Source organism: Pogoniulus pusillus, chromosome 21 (assembly GCF_015220805.1).
Source record: "Pogoniulus pusillus isolate bPogPus1 chromosome 21, bPogPus1.pri, whole genome shotgun sequence".
Lineage (NCBI taxonomy): Eukaryota > Metazoa > Chordata > Aves > Piciformes > Lybiidae > Pogoniulus > Pogoniulus pusillus.
Window position 1 is genome coordinate 807,163 of NC_087284.1, and position 22,593 is coordinate 829,755.

At 44.9% G+C, this 22,593-nt stretch overlaps 1 protein-coding gene across 11 annotated transcripts in view; it reads right to left on the reverse strand.

Moving 5' to 3' along the window:
• Nucleotides 1-444: 444 nt before the first annotated feature.
• Nucleotides 445-22,593, reverse strand: part of IKZF1 (IKAROS family zinc finger 1) — a 94,021-nt gene continuing 71,872 nt past the window's right edge. For 9 of the 11 annotated variants that reach the window (XM_064160755.1, XM_064160750.1, XM_064160752.1 and 6 more), the window contains 3 exons: nt 18,066-18,233; nt 15,700-15,825; nt 445-2,833 (listed from right to left, as the gene is read on the reverse strand). In XM_064160755.1, coding sequence (XP_064016825.1) covers nt 2,127-2,833; nt 15,700-15,825; nt 18,066-18,233 — 1,001 coding nt within the window. In that variant the 3' untranslated portion in view covers nt 445-2,126. Of the gene's footprint in view, nt 2,834-7,057; nt 7,220-15,699; nt 15,826-18,065; nt 18,234-22,593 lie in introns of those variants that run through there. The other 2 variants (XM_064160761.1, XM_064160759.1) reach the window with 2 other exon arrangements.

Below are 22,593 nucleotides of genomic sequence, written 5' to 3' on the forward strand. Positions count from 1 at the left end.
GTGTGTGAGTACCAAGTCCAACATCGGTGCATCGGTGTTTACACACAGCACTCAGAGCTGGTGACCAAGCTACTAAGCAGGCATGGAAGCTTGCCCTTTCCATGTCAAAACACCTCTGTGCCTACCGTGTCTCACAGCTGATGTGGAAAGCTAAATTAGGGGATTGTAAAAGCGTACATTAGTAACTCATAATTTCATCAGTATCTTTCCTCTAACTTTGGTGGTGCTGCTCCTGGCTTACACCTGCAAAAGCGCAAGCAGGAGGAGGCACTCAGCGTGCTTGTGATCATACATGCACATAGGAAACGCTCATCAAATACAGCTCCACGGATCAGGCCAGCCTGGCCCAGGTACAAGCACTCATCCCTGTGATGATAAAGCCACGTGCTTGCATGCACTCGTGAATGCAGAATGTGGCACCGCATGACAAGACCTCTCACCTCGTTGCTTGTATGATTGTGTTTATTTCAAAATAGCTGTTTATTAAGCAGAATGGAAGCATTTATACATTAAGTTGATAAGAGGAGCTAGGAGTGCTGCCCAGGAAGTATTTCAGCACTGAGGACAGATTTTTAAACATCTGCAATACGTTGTTCTGTTTTTTTTTCTCCCCCACCCCCCGCAGTCTTGAAGTACTGTTCAGGAGGGGAATGAACTATTTGGAAGAGGAAGATTAGTAGAAGATTATTTTTAAGCACTTTTTCTGAATACCAGCTGGAGTCAAAATGTATTGATCATTATTTATTGTAACTGAAGTTACAGTATCTGCAGCAGAACCCACCAGGGAGAAATCTCTTGCTAGATTTTACTGCATTCTGCCAAATGCTGCAGTCTCTGGCCCCCATTCGGCAAAGCAGAGGTTTTCTTAACCTGAAGATTAGTTTGACCAGTGAAAGAGAGTAACTCAAAGCACACAGTGAAATGGTTTGCTGAATGGGAATCCAGTGTTCTCAGCACCTTTGTGGAGCTTGGTCCCTCATGAAACGACAAGTGCCAGTAAGAAAAGAGAAGGCCGCTTAATTCAGCACAGTGCTTTGAAAATGATTAAGTGCAACATCTACAAGTAGTGCCACAGAATCTACAAGAGAACATCTACCGTGCAAGCAAAAACAGAGATTTTTTTTTGCCCCACTTGTAAGAGAGGGACTTGTGGGTATTTTCCCAGGCAGTTTAAAAAAGGTGAAACAATGTGCAGAGAGAGGCTGTCCCGGCAGGTGTAACTAGCTTGTGCTTGGCTCAGCTGCGTATCACACTTTGCTAAACAACTAAAACCTACAGAGGAGAGGAGGAAAAATTAAATACATCGTAACTTGCTTATGCAGAGAGAAGGGACTGATTAATGAAAAGTGGGATTCTACTGGACAGGGAGAGAATACATTGATTTAGAGAGCCAACAATACCCTTTTTCTATACATCAAAAGCAAATCATGCTTCACATGGTATGTTACAAGTGTGGGCTGTCTTTCACGTACCTGCTCGCCTGCCTAGTGACACAAACAAGGCATGCCATGATGTCAATACCAGCAGCATCCTTGCAGGTGGAAACATTTCACTTCTTGCAGCCAAAGCAACTCAGAACCCTTTGGCTGGGATGTCCTGTCCCACCCCAGCTGTCTGTGAAGTCATCTGAGATGGCCCCCTAGATCGTTAGCTGAGTTTAATCTTCCCAAAAGAGTCAAATACTACCAGGAAGCCAAAAAAACCCCATACATTTTGTGTAGGAGCCCTACACTAGAGGTGTTAAGAGCTTGGCCACTCCTGCCCGTTGCATCCTTGTCCATGCAGCGCATCCTGCACACGATAAACAATTTTGGCAAGGGAGGTATGCAAGAAGCATCAGTTAAGGGAAGGGCTTTCACCTACATGACTACAAAAGCTACTTACATGACTGAAGGGTTTTGGTGATCAATCATTTCCAGTAAAAACTCGAGTACTCATTTTAGAAAACTGACTTGCAATGCATGCTACCAAAAGGAAAAAATCTTTTCCTGTGGGAGAAGATAAATAGCTGAATTTTTCATTCTCTTGTTATTTCTATTATCTAGCTGAGTTGTGCTTTGTTGCTTCTGTGGCTTGTGCAGCTCCTGTAACACAGCTGTTGAGGCTAGGTCTGCGCGGAAGGAGTTTTAACTCATGTGGAAACGGTGTTCCCCTCGAGTTATGTGGGAAGAGAATTCGTACCTGTCCTGGCTGTGGTAGCCACACATGTTGCATTCAAAAGGATCGCGGAACCCATGGCAACCCATATGGATCGTATACATCACGTGATCCAAGAACAGAACTCGACAGTGTTCACACTTGTAAGCTTTCACTTGTTCCCCATTGCTGCTGATCACTTTGAAAGCATCCTGGGAATTGTCAGTACCTGCCCTCAAGACATCATATTGCCTGTTTTCTTCTTTTATAGAGATACCATTTCTTGCGTGGGGACCTATATGGTTTGTCAGGTAAATTAAACCGCTGCGTTCCTCGTTATTGCTCTCCGTGTCTGTTGAGTCTTGGCAGCTGTTGCTGGGAGAGGCATCTCGCTCGGAGGAGACAGATTTGGCTTTGGAAAGCAGCAACAAGTTTTCCACTGCGCTGTCCTGAGCGGCATGATTGGAGCGAGCCTGATTGTCCCCGAGAGGTTTGTGAAGCTGATACATGGGGCTGATGACGGGCACCATCTCAGAACCAGCTGGTGGTGTCTGGACAAGGGGCCGCAAGGACTCTGCCCCCAGGTAACTAATGGCGTTATTAATGGCCTGGTCTATAACATGTGTCTGCATTATCTCATTCTCCTTCTCATAGTTGGTGGTGGCGTCATACGGAAGGTCGGACAGGCATTTCTCACCTACAGTGAAAAACAGTCAGGAGTTAGAGGGTCAATTTCTATGTAATTAAGGAACCAATCATCACAGATTAATAAAATAGCAACACAAAGGAAAAAACATTGACCAAAATCACCTCTGAAATTTACCTGAGGTTTTCAGAATTCCCTGATATAGCTGGTCAGAAAAATAGTCCTTTGGCCTTGCTTTTTGTTTGCCTGTTTTTTGTTGTTGGTTTGTTTGGTTTGGGTTGGTTGAGGTTTTGGATTGGTTGGAGTTTTTGTTTTGTTTTGGACTTTTTTGTTTTGTTTTTTAAACCTGTGAAGTAATTTCAGGTATGTGGGAAAGCAAACGGATGAAAACAGATTCTGGAAACAATTACATGTGGACTTAACAGAGCTACAGATTTGAGCACTTCATTGTTCCTTTCTCGTTCGAAATGGCCCTCCTCATCTGCCTCCTACAGTGAGCTGAGGCATGCTTTTGTGCTTAGTGAAGACAACATAGCACAGCACAGTTACAGTAAGCCTGGCCCTCATGCTTCAGAGCATGAAGCACAGTATCAACTTTTCTCCTTAAAACATTACAATTTTAGACATGAAATTGTAAGTTCTTGGTTTAGAACTTCGGTTTCTTACAAAAAACCCACACTGGCAGTGTGGTCATATGTCAGTCTGGTGAAAATAAAAGAAAACCCAAAACTTTTCTTATTGCCATCTCCTCCCCACCCCTGTACACCCCTCCACTTTGTGATTTAATTAAGTTATATTAGACACATTACCAGAAGCTACTCATATTCTTTTAAAATTGGTGTTGAAGAGTGACCACCTACAAGAGCAATCAAGAACCACAGGAGGGAAAAAAACCACAAATAATATTTGTCATTGGAATATATTTTTTTTTCTATGAAGTAAGAAAGCCCTAGACAGAGCCAAACTACATTTCACTTGTAAATTCAGCTCTGGTTTGGGTTGCCAAAAGTAAGAGAAGACTGCTAATTTTTCCAAAAATGGGAGTGCAGCAGTTGAATATCCTAGTATTGAATTTCATCACAGCTTCTCAAAGTTCCTGGACAGGCAGGACTAAACAAGATATAAGAGTGGGATTTAAATGCACTGATGCTGATGTTTTGAACCTGATCAGTCTTCTCAAACGGTATTAACTGTCAGCATCATTATTAGCAGGCCACTAATAAATCTATGCGAGTGCAAAGATACCCTCAGGCTCCTAGGGACTACCAATGATGCATTGTTTAAAGTTTGGATGAATTTTCCAGCTCAGTAGATGTTGGGAAACTCACTGCAAGTCACAAACATCTGTGTGAGGTGCTGTCACCCTTTCCTAAGCAACGTGACATTTGCTAGTGGGCCTTGGAAAGTCCTAATTTGTCTAAAATAAATGCTAGCAGGAGCATGGGAAAAAATTGTCAGAGGAGCTGCAAATTAATTTATCAGCAATTTCCCACCCACTTTCTGCTCAAGTTGACTATTCAGAGTCAGTGAAGAGCTCAGAATGCTTCCAGCACGACATTATTGCAATGATGGGGCTAAAGTGTAGAATGTCCTGTCCTGCTATCTGTCTTTCCCACACACGGGGTTTTGTACTGTTTTGTCCACGCTCTGCAAGCAGAGAAAGAAACACTAAGTTCCTGCAGGGGATGTAGGCTATAGACACCACTTGGCTGCACTACACAAGCTTCTACCTCCCTTTCTTTGTTATTCTGCCAATTTGAGCACCCCTCTACTGGGGTAATCTTCAAGTTTTATCCTTTTTAATGCTGTAGTGTTCAGGCAGAGTTTGAGGCTTAAGATTCAAACCAGGTATTGCTAAAGACTCTTGAACTAAATACAGAAAGCTCCTGATATGTATACTCTTAAGTGAAGGAGGAAGAAGTGAGGTCGAATTGGTTTATATTCCAGAGGCACTGCGTACCATAGAAAAGCGGGACTGGGAAGTGGGACTGCTCTTCACTATACACAAAAATCTGGGCGTCCAGAAGGCATGCTTTTGACAGCTATTGCTTGGGTAGTATTTGTTTTATGTAGCATAACTATTTGGTAGTTGGACTGAGAGGATCAAGTACTCATTAAAAAAAATCTGGTTTGAAGCAGGGTGTCTGGAATGGACACAAATTTAAGGTAGGCAGGTAGCATTTCTACATCTGGGCAATGCAGGTAATACTTGCAGACATTAAAATAATAGCTCATTTCTGTGGTTATTAGAGCATAAGTAAAGGAAACTGCTAAAGATTTGATGCACATCAGGTTTTAGACCACTCAGGGTTCTGCAGCAGGTAGCTAAAGAGTGAAAATGCACTCAATGCATGTGGGCACTTTTTTTCCTGCCCTTTTTTTTTTCTCATTAGTTTTGTTTGTTTGTTTGTTTGTTTTAAACCCTTTTTTTGTTTGCTGCCTACTCTATTTACACGATGCCCACACATCGACCTCTCCTGTAGTTCTCACTCGCTAGTTCGGGTGGCCCAGTTCTGGCTTTGGGTCTGGGAGCTAGTACAGTTCCCAATGCAGCCAGAATTTTACAGGTAACTGGAAGAATGTGTTGAAAATCTCACTTTTGAAAGATAATTAATTTAGCCTTAAGAAAAACAACTGAAGCAGTAAACAGTCTTTCCCTTACACAAAGGATGGCATTTGCTTCATCTCCTTGGAATTCATCACAGGGATTGGGACAACACTGTAATGTACAGGAGCAATAAACAGGCTTTACAACCCAAAAGCTGTCCTGACCAGCCAGCTCATCCCTGTGTTAATCACAAATATACCTATTATATAGCAGGTGAGGAGTGTAAAGGGAAGGACTTGTCAGAAGGTTAGCTAATTCCTGCAAATATCTGCTGTCAGTAGATTTCTTCCTACACTGCACTCTGGCTGACAGGAAACCCTGTCCTCCCGAAACTCTTAGCTAAGCTGCCTGCCTTTACTGTTTCTCAGGGTGAAAAGAGAATAGGAGGATGAAAAAACCTAGTCCACGCCCAAGGATGTGTCATGAACAGGATACTTGGTAGCACCTTCTTAATTTTAACACTTCTGGTCTCCCTGGGGAGATTGCCTAACGCAATCAGTTACTAGAGTGTTTCAATAAATGAAGTTTGTGCCACACAGCTGATGTGTTTTCGATAACTACCTCTGTTACACCTCTTGTCCTTTTACAGGCATAAGCATTTCCTATCAACAGTTTTAGACATTCCTTTGAAACCTCATGTTATACCTTCTGCAGCAGCAGAGATTGCCTTCCCCTTGTCTCAGAAATGCTTGTGTCTTCATTGAAGAAGGGATAGCTGGAATTTCTGTCCCACAAGCTGGTATCTATTTTGCCTTTAACTTCTGAACAAAGACCTTCCTATTGTGTTATGTTTTAAAGGCTTTGGTTTTCTCTGATTGTCTACTATTGAATAATATCATCAGTGAATGTGCAGAGAAACACTAGTCTAACTAGGTGCTGTCCTCTGATCACCCATCTATCACTCTGTATAGCTAAGAAAGTATTGCCTGTGTGGCTCACCATTACAAAACTGACATAGCCACTACTTCATGCAGGCTTACCAAATAGAGCAAGATAGGTGTAGCCTCCATTTTGGTAAGCACAGCCTACTTTTCTTTAGTGTTAAAGCAAAAACTACCAGGTGCAAACGGGCAGCAATTTTTTTTTCATCATTTATAGAGTGTACCCAAAGATCTTTTAATCTGGGTACTATTCCAAGACATAGGTTTCTTTATTTCCGTGACCGTTTGGGGCTGTAAATGGATACAGATTTTATGAAGGGGTGAAGATTTTTATCGGGCTTATGCTCAACTATTCATAAGTGCTTCCACAAAGACCAATATGCCCAGCATGGGTGTCAGCCAAGAACTTAATAAAATGACCCTGAAAGCATGGTCAAACGCTTTCCTGATAGGACACTTCTATTCCTGTCTTTGTTTGTTTAACACAGATTCAGGAGTCTGAATAGATCCTGTATTGGTCTGGTTTATAAGCATTAGGAAAAAGACAAGAAATAGAGTTGAAAATTGCTCTCCGTATGTGGAAAATCAAATGTTCAGAGATGTGTGCTGGAGAAGTTGAGGGCTTTTTTGTTTGTTTGGGTTGTGTTCGTTTTGGTTTGGTTATAATCCCAAAGATCAGTGTATCTGCTTCTACAGAGACAGATATTGCTAATTTAGCAAAACAATACTGCAAAACTAAAAATCCTGAGAGATGTTTTGGAGGGGTTTTGTTTAATTTCATTTTTTAGGAGACAGCAAACGTTTAACTCTTACCAACAAATTTCTGAGGCATAGAGCTCTTACGTTTGGCGACGTTACTTGCTAGTCTATCCAGCACGAGGGATCTTTCTGACCCTATCTTGCACAGGTCTTCAGCCATTTCACTCTGGTTAGTTTCGTCTTTTATGACTGAAATCAAATGACATCAGAAGGGTTAGGCACGTTTGTTCCATTTTAAAGGAACTACTGTTGTCAGGTGAGCGTTTCTCAGCCAATGTCTTTCAGCTGCCAACCGGCTGGAAGGAGGAGCTCACCACTGCAGGCACAGGGCGATTTGGCGTAACAGAAGTAACAAAGTCCCTCCTGCTGATGAATCTGTGTACATGTTCAGGCACTAGATCCATGTGTATAACCATTGTTCCTTCAATGTCCTCATCTTTAGCAGTGGGAGATGCACTTGTAAGCTACTTGTACTTGCAACGCTTCTCTTCACCCTCTTTTTTCCCCCCAGCAAGTACTTCTATACCTCCTTGATGTACTTTAAATACCAATTTCGGTTGCTAAAGTCACATCTATTTCAAATACTCAAACCTGTTTTCCAACCTCCTCCTGCTGCTGAGACACTGTAGAACTATAAAACAGCTTAGCAGTGAGGCTCTAGCAAAGGGAGACTTTCACCTTCATTTTACCTCAGTACCTTCCTACAGAAGAGATGTATGCAAATGTACAATGACTATGAAAAATGTATGGAAAGGCATTTCTGACTTCCAACAGCTAAAGGTAAGGTGAGATGCAGTGACATCACAAAACCTTTTTTCTTTTTAAATTCTTTTTTTCCATTTCTTTGCTTGCTTGCTTTTTGTTGAGGGAGTTCAGAGACAGGAAAGAAATAAGTTCCTTTTACCTGCTACTAGCATAGGGATATTGTTCCTGAACTGAGTTGCTGTTAAAGGATGAAACAAAAGGTGATTTTTAGGCTGTTTGGATCAGATGCCTGCTGAGAATTTGTTTTATCACTTTACTGGTTCACAGAACCCATTACTCTAGTACTTGTGTGCTTAATAGTTGAGAGCATGCCATTCCTATGCAGTGTTGTTTTGGCAATATATCACTGCCTTAAAAGGATGATTGTGGCAGTGTCAAAAGATATGGAAACCAGATCCTGTGGACAACTGGAAAGAGCAGGTGAAACACTCTAGAAAATGCTCCATGAGACCAAACTGAAAGAGTACACAACTAGTGTTTGAGTCCCCAGTGCAGCAAGCAGCACATACAGCAGTGACAGTGACAGTATTAGTGACAGTGGCACAGAGTCTCATGGAATTATGGCCCAGCCCAATAAGGACTTTGACCATTGCAAGGCATGAGCAGAATTTGGTCAGAAAGCTGCTGCAGAAGATATGTAAAAGATATTGATGGTACCAAGTCATCATTGATCAAGCACATGCCAGCATCTCACATTAGCTAAGGCTTCCAGATACCACTTTGGGAAGAGACTAACAGACAATGTTTTTAAGCTTTCCATTCAACAGCTGTGGAATTGCCAGAGCAATTTGTCTTAAGCTTCTCCTCTGCTGCCATAGGAGTTTGTCTCAAGCAGACTGCTTCTCTGCTACCCTTTCTTTGTATTCAAACAACCATGACAGGGCATTGTGGTTCAGTCACAGCTTGAGTGCCTATACCTGTGCCAGCTCAAGGGAATTGCTGCCACCTTCGTAACTGAGCCTGCACAGAAGTGAAGCAGAAGTCACCTGGAATGTTTGGGGTGCTCACCATTTTGCCACCGCCAGAGCACATGCACAGACACCCCAAGAACAACTGGAGCCCCAGGGCGCCTGCACCATCACAGGAGCTACATGTGATCTGTGCTGCTATGGGAACATCACTGCCAACCTCCCCTGGGTGGGGAATGAAGGGAAATTCAGGAAGAAAAGTGAGCACCATGAGTTGTCAGTGTACCCCCACTACCAAGAAGACATGGACCACATAGGATGTTGCTGGCAATTGGAGTGGCAATGCTTTTCTCCTCTCACCTCTGGTCTTATTTCACTTCTCTTTCCATGCCTCTCTCTCTCTCTGACACATACGAGGTAGTCACCTCACCTGCTTTAAGAGCCACTGTATGATCAAAGTGATCTGCACAAGCAGGCAATTAATAAATCCGTAATCGTTCCAGCTATTTTGGTGTCAATTTGCCTGACATCACTCCTTAGGTATCCCTAAAGAACCTCTCAAGAACCCTTCTTCTGAGGCCAGGCCACGACAATAGGGAACCAGAAGACTGAAATTCTAGTTAAAAGTTGAAATGATTAAGAAATATATGTTTAGGATATAATAACATTCAACTTCTAATCAATTCCAGAGAAAGCTGCGTATTCAACTTTCTAACAACCTTTAAAGCTGCTGTTGGAAAATGAAGTGATAAATTGAATTATGTACTAATTTCCAGCCTTTGCAGCTGAAACCTCCTGAAATTTGCTACTGTGCTGGTTTGAGGCTGACTGGAATATTTTAACAAGAGAAATCAGATCATTGTTGTAAAAAGAAAACAATGATGATGTCTGTATCGTTCTTGGGTTTGCTGAGTGGGATAAAAAGTCAAAGCATAAACAATGTAGGCTCTTCCTTCTGAGGAGAGCCTGAGGGAGCTGGGGCTGTGCTGCCTGGAGAGGAGGAGACTAAGAGGTGACCTCATTCATCTATAAAGATGTGCAGGGTGAGTGCCAGGAGGCTGGAGCCAGGCTCTGCTGGGTGATGCCCAATGCCAGGACAAGGGGCAATGGGTGGAAGTTGAGGCATAGAAGTTTCAAGTGAACCAGAGGAGGAATTTTTTCCCTGTGAGGGTGACAGAGCACTGGAACAGGCTGCCTAGGGGAGTTGTGGAGTCTCCCTCTCTGGAGGTACTGAAGAACCATCTGGATGCATTCCAGTGTGATCTGTGCTGGGTGATGCTGCTCTGGCAGGGGGGCTGGGTCAGATGAACTTTCGAGGTCCCTTCCAGCCCCTGACATTCTGTGATTCTATGATTCTCTCCTGGGACATTGTCCCACTCACTTCTGTCTGGACTCTGGGTCACTTGATCTAATCACCTTTTCTTTTAACCCCAGTCTGCTCTGACACCTCACCTCTAATTGCAGCAACTAATCACATAAGCTATGAGTTTCCACTCTGTTTCTGTGTGGGTTTATCAGATAGAAGGAGAGTTGGAAATAGTGAAGGGGAGGGTGGGTGTAGCCTTCAACCTGTCTGGGCAGTTTGCTTTTGTCTGGGCTTTCTGTATGGTTTCTAACTTGTATATAACTGTGACCACCTGTACATATTATACACATGTTGTGCATATAGGCTTATAAATGGTGCAGTGCTCTAAGCAGAGCTTCATCTTACTTCCCAAACCGTCTGAGTTAGTCAAGTGGCCTGGAGGGGGGGGAGGTTCCAACCCATTGCAGCTACCAACCTGACAATTATTTTGCTGTAATTTGTAATTTTGTTTCTGTGAACTGAAAAAAAAAAGAAATTAAAAAAAAAAAATCTTTCATCTTTCCAAATGAAAACCCAGAAGTGACCAAAGGGTTCTCACCGACCCTTTTAGGACTTTGTAAGCTATTTCTTCTGCTATTTCATAGAGGCCTGTGCTAGTTTGAAGTTAGCTAGAATGTTTGGGTGAGGATTAGATCTCAGGCTGTGAAAGAGAAACAATGGTGATGTCTACTTCACTCATAGGCTTGCTGAGATGTATAAGAACAAGAGTGTAAGCATAGATAAGGAATTCGCACTTGGGGCACTGCCTGAGCTCTGGGTATTTCTCCCTCTAACCTCAGCTGCCATCCCTCTGATTAATCCACCTGCTTCCTAACCCCCCTGGCCGACCCTCCATTCTTCCTTGGGGCAAAGGCAATGTCTGGGGTAAGGGAGAGGGGCGGGAGAAGGTGGAAGGGTGGTTGGGAGCCCCTCCTGGGGACTCAGGTTTCTGGGAGGGGAGTTGTGTTTCTGTGTTACCTTTTACCTTGTCTATTTCTGTCTATAACTGTATGTACTGTAAATATCTGCTTGTATATTGTGCCAGCTGTAAATATAAGCTTCATTCATATTTCCAGAGCTGGCTGAGTCCAGTCTGGGTGATTTCCAAAGTGTGTGTGTGGGGCAGGTAACACCCAAACCACTACAAGGCCTGATAGGATTTCAGCAGACTTCCACTCAGTTCAAATGCAACACTCTAAATAGTATCTGTAAGAGAAGAACTTCATATGGACAGTGAGATTCTAGCCCTCTAAAATAAGCATTGTGCTATTAAATCCAGCAAGTTCCTAACGTCACACTGAAAATCCTCCTTATAAAGAAAGAAGAGTTAAAATGCAATCTCCTCTTCTCCTTCTTGTTTTTGCTGGATCTCTCCCTTTATAAAGTACTTTCTCAGTGATATTTGTTAGATTTACCAGCTGATGGAAAGCTTCTAACAGTTCAGATCCTTTCAAGTGACTTTTTCCCCTATGTTTGCTGCACAAAGTACTTTCCCAAAGCTGTGAGAAGCAATCCCTCTGCAGCAGAGTGGCAAATCACATACCCCAGCAGGGTTTTATACCAACTTTTCTCTTTTTTTTTGAGTCTGGCAAAAAGAAAAGGGCCTCAGTTGTGGCTTTCATGGCTCCATATCACACCCTGAAATATTCTAAGAACAGCAATAGCACAGCTTCCTGCTTTTCTAGACACAATGGGGAATGCACTAGGACCCCAGGACACTCACTCACTCTCAACTGAGAGGCTGAGGGACCTGGGGATGTTCAGTCTGGAGAAGAGAAGACTGAAAGGGGATTTAATCAATGTTTATCTGAGGGTTGGAGGGCAGAAGGGGTATGAGACAGGCTCTGCTCACTGCTCCCTGGGATAGGACAAGGAGCAATGGATGGAAGCTGCACCACAGGAGGCTGCACCTCAGGAGAAGCGTGGGCAGCAGCTCCAGGGAGGTGATTCTCCCCCTCTACTTCACTCTGCTGAGACCCCACCTGGAGTACTGCATCCAGTTCTGGAGCACTGCATCCAGTTCTGGAGCCCCTGGGACAAGAAGGATGTGGAAGTGCTGGAGTGTGTCCAGAGAAGGGCCACAAGTGACAGGACTGGGGGGAATGGAGCAAAGCTGGAGGTGGGGAGAGTCAGAGTGGACCTGAGGAGGAGGTTGTTCAGCATGAGAGTGGTGAGAGGCTGGAATGGGTTGCCCAGGGAGGTGGTTGAGGACCTGGAGGTGTTTCAGGCCAGGCTAGCTGAGGCTGTGGCAGCCTGCTCTAGGGTAGGATGTCCCTGGGCATGGCAGGGGGGTTGGAACTGGCTGATTCTTGTGGTCCCTTCCAACTCTGACTGATTCTATGATTCAAGGGAGAACTTCTTGACTGTAAGGGTCCAGAGTACTGGCACAGGCTGCCCACAGAGCATGTGGAGTCTCCTTCTCTGTAGGCTTTCAAAGCCTGTCTGGATGTGTTCCTGTGTGACCTAAGCTAGATGGTATGGTCCTGCTCTGGCAGGGAGGCTGGACGCACAGGATCACAGGATATTAGTGGCTGGAGGGGACCCAAGGAGACCATCAAGTCCAAGCGCCCTGCCAGAGCAGGACCACACATCTAGCACAGATCACAGAGGAACACATCCAGATTCGATGATCTATTTTGGTCCCTTCCAACCCCTGGCACCCTGTGAACCTGTGAACTGTTTCAGTGTACACTTTAACCTTTGAGGTTTTAAGGGAAATAGTGCATGCATGGCAGAATGGTATGTTTGCAGTGAAGTAGAAGAGATTAGAATACAAAATGCTATGAAGAATGCAGGAAAGCTTAGTTTTTCAGAAATGTAAAGAGCTGATCTATTAACTGAGTACTAATTTCCTTTAAGAGCAAAGTCTGTAGTTAAATACAAGATCTAAACCTGAGAGCTAACCCTATGCTTTTTTCTCATCTACAAATGCTCCTTCAGGGCATGCAAGGAACAAGAAAATGTTCAGAAGCTTTCATGAACCCCACCTCCCAAGTTTTCATCCCACTGAGATATTAGATATTCCATCCTAAGCTAGTGTAAACTCTCCTGTAATGAACATCCATCTCTAGAAGTATTTCTGGTCAGATTTTGTGACTCCTGATACCACTTTCCTCTGGACCATTCTTGCTTCTTAAGATTTTAAGAGTAGTTCAGCTATTCCTTCATGCAGATTTGCATGTTCCACATGCAGGCACTCATATCCACCTGCCAGACACTGGAAATTCAAGTCCCAGTACAGAACATTTGCTTCTAAATTCTATCAGGAATAGGTATTGCTGCCTACTGTATAATACTCAATGTATTTCTGTTTATACATTCTCCAGTTCTCAATAAAATCAGGAGGGGTGCTGCTCTGACATGCTGTCTGCCAGAAGCATCTCAGCTGTATTGGCTGCTGTGTTGGATATAGGAATATTAAATGCAGTGATTTTATAGAATTGTGTGACTGTGGTGCAGCTATTGTCCAGCCACAGACAGGAGAGAGTTCAGCAAGTGCTGATGGAGGGTTGGAATGACCTTAGAGGCTGCTGTAGCAAATGTAAACAAGTGTAAGCCTGGAGTCTGTGGGTTTTGCCTATCTGCTGCTTTAGACTTGCCAGACACAACATAGGTGTTGTTGAGAGAACGTGAAGAGTGTCTATGCCAAGTAGTGTGCAATCCTAACGTAGTCCTAACGCAGGTGCATGTAACCAATCGGAGCCTGAGATGATTTGTAACCTTCCTGTGTAGCCTGCTGATAAAAAAGTATATAACCCATGTCTGGGGTGCAATAAAGGGATTCGATTGGGATTGGATGCGGATGGGATTTGGATTGGCTTGTATCGAGCTTGCTTTCCCCCGTCGCTTATTACCCTGATACTGTGGTACCGCAGCCTATGACACTGCTGTCATTGTGTGCATACACTTTACATTAGTTGACAGCATGCAAAACCATACTCAGGTTTCTGTCCAGACATAAAGTATTAAATGAGGCATCATTTCAAGCAGGTCATTTGACAAACCAAATAACATGTGCTGACAGGGTTGAAAAGGTATGTAAGGAATGGAACTTACTGGATGGGTGCAAACTCTACCACAGAAGCTGGATCCCGCATTTGCTACGTAAAACTACACAGGCAAGGGGATTTTGCATGATTATTTGCTGTAAACAGTCCCATATAGTTCTGCAGGATCTTTGTTACAGATATTCCAAAGCTCAGTATCAGCTTGCTCTAGTTTACATTTCATACTCTCCAAGAAATGGCCTTCCTAAGACTGAGCTCTCAGAGAAGCACAGTAGTGCCTCACGGCTCCCAGTCTTCTTTTAAAGGAGGTTGGCAAGAAGATGGTCAGCCAATTAATAGCCTTTTTGGACAGTCTCAGTCAAATTGCCTAAGTTAGGGCTTAAAGTCCTCTTGCTTAAAGGGTGAGAGCAAAAGCAAATAGCTCATGCTTGTTAAATGAGCTAGCTCCAATGGTCAAGGAAGACCTTTGATCTGTGCCTAGGATGGGTAGGAGATGTGCCATGCAGAAGATTATGCAGCCCAACCTATGGCACTGATATTAAGTCTTTATTAAGAATACATTCACAAGACCAATGGGAAAAGATTGAACAAGGCCAAGTGCAGGGTTCTACACTTTGGCCACAACAACCCCAAGCAGCACAACAGGCTGAGGCCAGAGTGGCTGAGAGCAGCCAGGCAGAGAGGGACCTGGGGGTGCTGGCAGATAGTACCTGAACATGAGCCAGGAGTGTGCCCAGGTGGGCAGAAGAGCCAATGGCATCCTGGCCTGGATCAGGAACTGTGGGGCCAACAGGACAAGGGAGGTTCTTCTGCCCCTGTGCTCACAATTGATCAGGCCACACCTTGAGTGCTGCGTCCAGTTCTGGGCACCTCAATTCAAGAGAGATGTTGAGATGCTTGAATGTGCCCAGAGAAGAGTGAAAAAGCTGGTGAGGGGCCTGGAGCACAGCCCTGTGAGGAGAGGCTGAGGGAGCTGGGGGTGTGCAGCCTTCAGCAGAGGAGGCTCAGGGCAGAGCTCATTGCTGTCTACAACTACCTGAAGGGAGGCTGTAGCCAGGTGGGGTTGGTCTCTTCTGCCGGCAACCATCAACAGAACAAGGGGACACAGTCTCAAGTTGTGCCAGGGGAGGTCTAGGCTGGATGTTAGGAGGAAGTTGTTGGCAGAGAGAGTGATTGGCATTGGAATGGGCTGCCCAGGGAGGTGGTGGAGTCACTGTCCCTGGAGGTGTTGAAGCAAAGCCTGGATGGGGCACTTAGTGCCATGATCTGGTTGATTGGCCAGGGCTGGGTGATAGTTTGGGCTAGAGGAGCTTGGGGGTCTCTTCCAACCTGATTGGTTCTATGATTCTATATGAAGCAAAAGAGAAAGGTGGTGAGATGATGCAGTCATACTGTCTTGAGATGGTGAACTGAAACCTTCCAGGTCTTGCATGTGTTTTGCTACATGTCTGAGTGTTACTGTAGCTTGTTTGAGCTAAACAGAATGAGGCAACAGACAAACACTTATCAAATACAGAATCAATTCTGATGTGATATCACACATATGGAGTACATGCAAAATACACCCCAGATGGTAATACTGCTGCTTTGACTCCTTTTTCCGAGTATGTGACAGGACAGCATTAATCCCCACACATTTATTACCTGAATAAAGGCTGCTGGAGATATTCATGGTTTGCAGGTAGTTATGACAGCGTTCTTTATGTTCCTCCAAAGAGCTGCGCTGCTTGTAGCTGCGACCGCAGTATCCACACTTATGAGGTTTCCCAACTGGAGGAAATACAATCAAGGGGTACAGGCGAGCATATTAATAATGGTGTGAACAACTGTTAAAAAAGCCTACTACAAGAAATAAATCCATGCTGTGGTGAACGGAAGAAAGCTTCTGGCAATTTAAAACACCCTAGCAACTAGCGGGAACCCAATTGTATCTATTTGCATCAAGAGCGCCGTTCTGGGGGTGCTGCATGCTTATTCCATAAGGTTTGCACCAGAGAAGGACTGCAACATTAAAGCATCTACACAAGTTAGAAGCCAAAATATCTTCAGGTCTGAGTGTCAATCAATCATCTTGGAGGTTTCTTCTAACCTGGTTGGTGTTATGATTCTAATCGCTTTGGTGCCTAGCTCCCGCCGCACTTCCCAATGAGGGGACTGCTGGTACACGTAGAGATACCTGCCCGTGGCTGGATGTCAGTTCTGGCATAACCATTAGCCAGCTTAAGCCCACAAGAACAGAGTCAGACTTCAGGTGTTTTCCCCTTCTGACAATTCAAGAGAAATGGCATGAAGATTTTTTTCTGCATTACATCAACCCAGGTCTAGGCAGTCCCGGGAATATCACAGTAACAGTAGGGTTTGATGTGCTTCTGGACCACACTTTGATCTTTTAGCATGACAAGGCTCTCATCTTTTATGTAATTTCAACATTTTAGATGCTTACATGGCTTAACTTTTGAACTTTATTGACAGATTTTCAGGTGAAAATAAGACTCAGACATTCAATTTGTTTTCTAATATATGGATGTCAATTTGCCAACTGCAGGAACTAATCACAATCACAATCCATAGTTCATGTGTTGTGTCTTCAGCTACAGAATCCTGAGAGCCTGCCAAAAGTGTCTAGATGCAATTCAACCTGTACATGAGCGCTTATGCTTAAAACTCTGCAGCCGTGAAAATCGCTGACCACAAGGGAAGAGGAGACGAAGTAGTGTTTTAAAGTTGTGCTTTCCTGAATTGATTCTGGACTGAGCAGAAGAAGTGGAAATTATTTTGGGCATCCAGGACCAACATTAGGGATATTATTATTAACTGTGTGTGCTAGAGAAGAATTTCCTTACTTTTGTGCAACACAAACAAAATCTCTTTGGGACCCCCAGTTCTGCCACCCAGAACTTGGTCCCAAAGTCAGCTTTTGCAAGTAAAGTTACCAGTGTCAGTTCCAGCAATGCATCTGGAGGTCTCTTATCCAAATACTTTACATTCTCATCTTAGCTTCAGAATCTATATGGAGCAGTCCTCTGCTTTAAAGGTACTTTCAAGATGATAAATTGGTTTTGCTTCACAGAAGCTATATGACTACGGCTTCTGTCAAACAGTAAGAGGTTGGTGGTAATGAAAAAGTGCAGCTATTCAAAAGTATTTATTTGGATATCCATAATACTGTGGAGATAAAACACTGATAATTTCCAGCTGAATCCCCTTCCATTACCTTTCTCTCTCCCACCCTCTCCCTTCTCCCCATCCTTTCTCTTTCAGAGTACGTGTAATAACGAGGTGCGACAAATAACTGCTGCTAAATGCTGCAGGTGATATTCACTCCTTGATTGAGAATGACTTCCAAACGAGGGTTTTGAGACTTCATTACTTAAACCCTACTGTGTTTAGAGCTTATATTATCTCCATAGGCAGATAAATGCCATCCAAATGCTAAAATACTCATCAGTTTTAATTCATGTTCATAGTTCCATCCATCAATCTCCACAGAGATTGCTCACATGAGGCTTGCAAGACAAAACCCTAATATGGAAACTTCTAATCAGCCAAGAAGTATGGGGGGGGAAACTACTTTTCTGGTGAGGGACTGTGAGCATGAGATGTGTTTAGTCATTTATTTGCTGCTAAAACACTGCAGGCAGATAAATGCCATCCAGATGCTGAAATACCCATCAGTTTTAATTCACGTTCATAGTTCCATCCATCAATCTCCACAGAGATTACGCACATGAGGCTGCAAGACAAAACCCTCATACAGAAACTTCTAATCGGCCAAGAAGTACGGGAGGGAAAAGTACTTTTCTGGTGAGGGATCATGAGCGCGAGATGTGTTCAGTCATTTCTTTGCTGCTAGAACACTGCAGGCAGCTCACGACTCGGTGAAGCCCAACATGAGGCTGCTCACCTCCCCAGGGAGGTGTGACCTCTCAGGCTTGGTGGCCACGTACGCCCCTGTCTCTCTAACAGTGATGGAGGCAAGGATCCCGGGATGGTCGCACACCTCTACTTACCTGAGTGCGTCCTCAGGTGTCCTGTGAGGGCATCCCTGCGACGGCAGGCATAGTTACACAGGTGACACTTGAAGGGCTTTTCGCCCGAGTGCAACTTGATGTGGCGCAGAAGGTTGCCCTTCTGTGTGAAGGAGGCTCCGCACTGGTTGCACTGGAAAGGACGTTCTCCTGCACGAAGAGGGAGAAAAGGCGTGGGCATAAAAACATCCTAGGTGGTAACAAGGGAAAGACTTCAGCGAGAAAGTTGTTTTTCCACTGCTGCTCTGTGACTTCCAGCAGCTGCAGGTTTGCTATAACACGAGGCTTTCAGACGAAACCTGCCAGTTTCTTAATGCTTCACTGGCTGGGTCAATTTGATCTGAAAATCTAATTTTTTTTTTTCTAAATCAGAATGGCACATCACAATGCAAATTCAAACTCATTTAAATAAAGTGACTGCAACATTTTGTGTTGAAGAGCCACTCTTCCTGATCAGCAGTTTTGGAATAAACCAATATCCAATTTTGCATGTTGTGGCATTTGGTGGGGTTTTTAATGTGGCTTTTTTCAAAGGGTCTTTAAAATATGCCACTGAAGCAGCAAAATAAAAAGGAAACTCATTAAAAATGCATTTCAGGATCACAAGTTCATTTCAGCGTTACATTCTTATATTTAAATGAAAGGCACTTCATTATAACAGTTATAATAACTTCTTTTCATTTACATTTTCCCTGTATTTTCCCTTTCAATTTCTTCTCCATTACCTGTCTGTCCCTAAGCAGCCAAATCAGGAAAGAGACAGAGAAAGAGATAGTAAAATCACGCAAGTTAAGACAGTGAAAAAGGGAGCTCTGTACTTCCCTGACAAAGCCCCAGCCCTTTGCTAGTTGAAGTATGAACAGAGGAGCTACACACGTAAGCTCTGCAGGCCTACACTTGGGATGGCCATGGGGAAAAAGTCACAGAGACACAGCTTTGAGTTGCCTAAACTGGTGCCTGGTACTGAACAAACAGATCAACCAGCCTTTGCAAAAACCACTGTGGTTGGGTGCTTTTAGTGCTGTTAAAATCAACACATCCATTTTCTTACCTCAGATAGTCTTTTAGATGGTCTTTAGACTTTAGATAGTCTTTTGAAAGTTAAGATAGACAAGGTCTCTTCTTAAGCCTCTGGGAAGTGAAATATGTTTCTAGTTGTACCAGATAGGAGTAAAGGAAAAGGTAAATGTAACAGCACTGCATCAGCAGGAACCACTCCTGCATGCCTGCTTCTCCATAACGTTTGACCTGGGGGTGCTGGTAGAGAGTAGCTGAACATGTGCTCAGGTGGGCAGCAGAGCCAATGGCATCCTGGGCTGGCTCAGGAGCAGCGTGGGCAGCAGGACAAGGGAGGTTCTTCTGCCCCTGTGCTCAGCACTGGTCAGGCCACACCTTGAGTGCTGTGTCCAGTTCTGGGCTACTCATTTCAAGAGAGATGTTGAGGTGCTGGAAGGTGCCCAGAGAAGGGCAGGCAGGCTGGTGAGGGGCCTGGAGCACAACCTCAGGGCTTTGCAGCCTTCCGTGATCTGAATTTTGTCCCCCCTTGGCTTTTTTTACCTCCTTGTGCCTTGAGTCACATGCCTGATACTTCACCATTCTCATGCATCCTGCTAATACCTGTGGGCAAAATCAGTTCTTTTGTCTGAGAGCGTTCTTGGTTGCTTAATATGAAGTATTTAAGGGACAGCCTTACATTGTCACTGCTTTTGCTGTTAATTGGGCTCACTAGGAAGGGAGAGATGCCTGTGGGCTTTAAAGTTTGCATGCAATTAAAGAGGATGGGCTGGAATAGAGTTGAGGAGATCTTAAAACCTGGTCTAGTTAAGAGGTGTCCCTGCCCATGGCAGAGAGGTTGGATTAAATGCTGTCTAAAGTCTCTTCCAGCCTAGGCTGTTCTGTGGTTCTGTTCTGTGAACCCTCTCCTAATTACAGGCCAAAGCATAGCACTGAGTGGAAAAGGCAAATAGAGGAAGCATTTCAAACAAGAGTGCTCCACAGCAAATATTTCTACAAAGCTTACAGTGGGATCACATGCAAGGGAACCTGCTGCTTTATAAAGGGAATGATGCTACCACTGGGAGAGCCTGAAACTACGCAGAGCTTGGCTGGCTCTTGGTCAGCCCTGCTGCAACTATCAGAGTGAGGAACGGCTGCCTAGAGAGTCCAGCAAAGCTCCCAGACCTGCTAGGATGGAGGTGGTTGCAGTGTGGCACTATCCCGTCAAAAATGAGGAAGGAACAGGATGAAAAGAGAAAAAAACAATAGATGATGTTTGTTTGAACAGTCAGCTTGGTGTGTGATTTTCTCAACGACACGTGTCTATTCTGGCCAGCAGGGCAAGGGGGGGGATTCTGCGCCCTTCACTCTGCTCTCATCAGACCTCACCTCCAGTCCTGAGGGCAGTTCTGGAGCTCCCAGCACAAGCAAGACATGGAACTGTTGGAGCCAGTCCAGAGGAGGCCACCAAGATGCTCAGAAGGCTGCAGCATCTCTGCTGTGAGGACAGGCTGAGAGAGCTGGGGCTCTGCAGCCTGGAGAAGAGAAGGCTTGGAGGGGACCTTGGAGTAGCCTTCCAGTATCTGAAGGGAGCTACAGGAAGGCTGGGGAGGGACTACTGACAAGGTCTTGTAATAACAAGACGAGGAGGAATGGGTTTAAACTGGCAGAGGGGAGATTCAAACTGGGTTTTAGGAAGAATTTCTTTACAGTGAGGGTGGTGAGACACTGGCACAGGTTGCCCAGGGATTCTGTGCTCCACAACCTCCCTAGAGGTGTTCATGGCCAGGCTGGACGAGGCCTTGAGCAACCTGTTCTAATGGGAGGTGTCTCTGTCCATGGCGAGGGTTTGGAACGGGATGATCTTCAAGGTCCCTTCCAACCTAAACCATTCTATGATTCCATGATTGTAAATTCCACCACATGGTGTGCAGCTGTGGAAAAGCATGGGCCCAGGAGAAAAAAAACCTGCAATGGGCTGAATTCACCCATTCATAATGAATATTTATCACCTTAACTAAAATCTCACTCATTTCTTAATGTAACAGCAGAATCACCTAATAGTGAGAGAAGGGCAGAAGTCTCCTCTCTCTCTTTTTTTGGTTGTTGTTACATTCTCATTTTTCAGTGGGTAGCAGGTTTCCCAAATACATTTGAGACATTGAGACCCAATGGACAAGACACAGATGGTACAAGTGGTGACTTAAGCAACACGCACATAAAGAAGGAATCTAGATACCTGTGCGCACACATCTGCACGTTGGGCAAGCAGAGCCTGGAAATATACCCTCAAGGTTCAGCAGGAAGGAGGAGAAGAGGCTTTCTCTCTCCTTCCCAGAGCTCCAGTTTCCTAAACACTAAGCAAGACAGCATTAAGCTAGAGAAAATGGAAGGACAGTGAGGAGAGTCAGGTGTTGATCTGTTGGAGGGAAGGAGAGTCCTGCAGAGGGACCTTGCCAGGCTGGGTGGGAAGAGGCCAAGGGGATGAGATTGAACAAGTCCAAGTGCAGAGTTCTACACTTTGGCCACAACAACCCCAAGCAGCACTAGAGGCTGGGGCCAGAGTGGCTGAGAGCAGCCAAGTAGAAAGGGACCTGGGGGTACAGATAGAGAGTAGCTGAAGATGAGGCAGCAGTGTGCCCAGGTGGGCAGGAGAGCCAATGGCATCCTGGACTGGCTCAGGAGCAGTGTGGGCAGCAGGACAAGGGAGGTTCTTGTGCCCCTGTGCTCAGCACTGGTCAGGCCACACCTTGAGTGCTGTGTCCAGTTCTTGGCTCCTCAATTCAAGAGAGATGTTGAGGTGCTGGAAGGTGTCCGGAGAAGGGCAGCAAGGCTGGGGAGGGGCCTGGAGCACAGCCCTGTGAGGAGAGGCTGAGGGAGCTGGGGGAGTGCAGCCTGCAGAAGAGGAGGCTCAGGGCAGAGCTCATTGCTGTCTACAACTACCTGAAGGGAGGTTGTAGCCAGGTGGGGTTGGGCTCTGCTGCCAGGCAAGCAGCAAGAGAACAAGGGGACACAGCCTCAAGTTGTGCCAGGGGAGGTGGAGGCTGGCTGTTAGGAGGAAGCTGTTGTCAGAGAGAGTGATTGGCATTGGAATGGGCTGCCCAGGGAGGTGGTGGAGTCACCATTCCTGGAGGTGTTGAAGCCAAGCCTGGCTGGGGCACGTAGTGCCATGATCTGGTTGATTGGCCAGGGCTGGGTGCTAGGTTGGGCTGGATGAGCTTGGAGCTCTCTTCCAACCTGGTTGTTTCTGTGATTCTCTGATTCTGTGAGTGGGATTCACTCTGCAGACAGGAGCAGCAGATAAGGCCTAGGATGCAGTCAGTGCAGTAAATCTGCTTGCAGACAGGTGGGGGTGGGAACATCAGGTGCTGCTCTGCATATCTGCACTTGGAGGTGTATTCATTACAAGTAATTATGCCTTTTATCAGGTCAGGCTGTCATCTTATTTCTGCACTTCAGTGTGCTAGAGTTTTGTTAGTTCATCAAATATTTACTTAAGGAAACCTGGATGGAT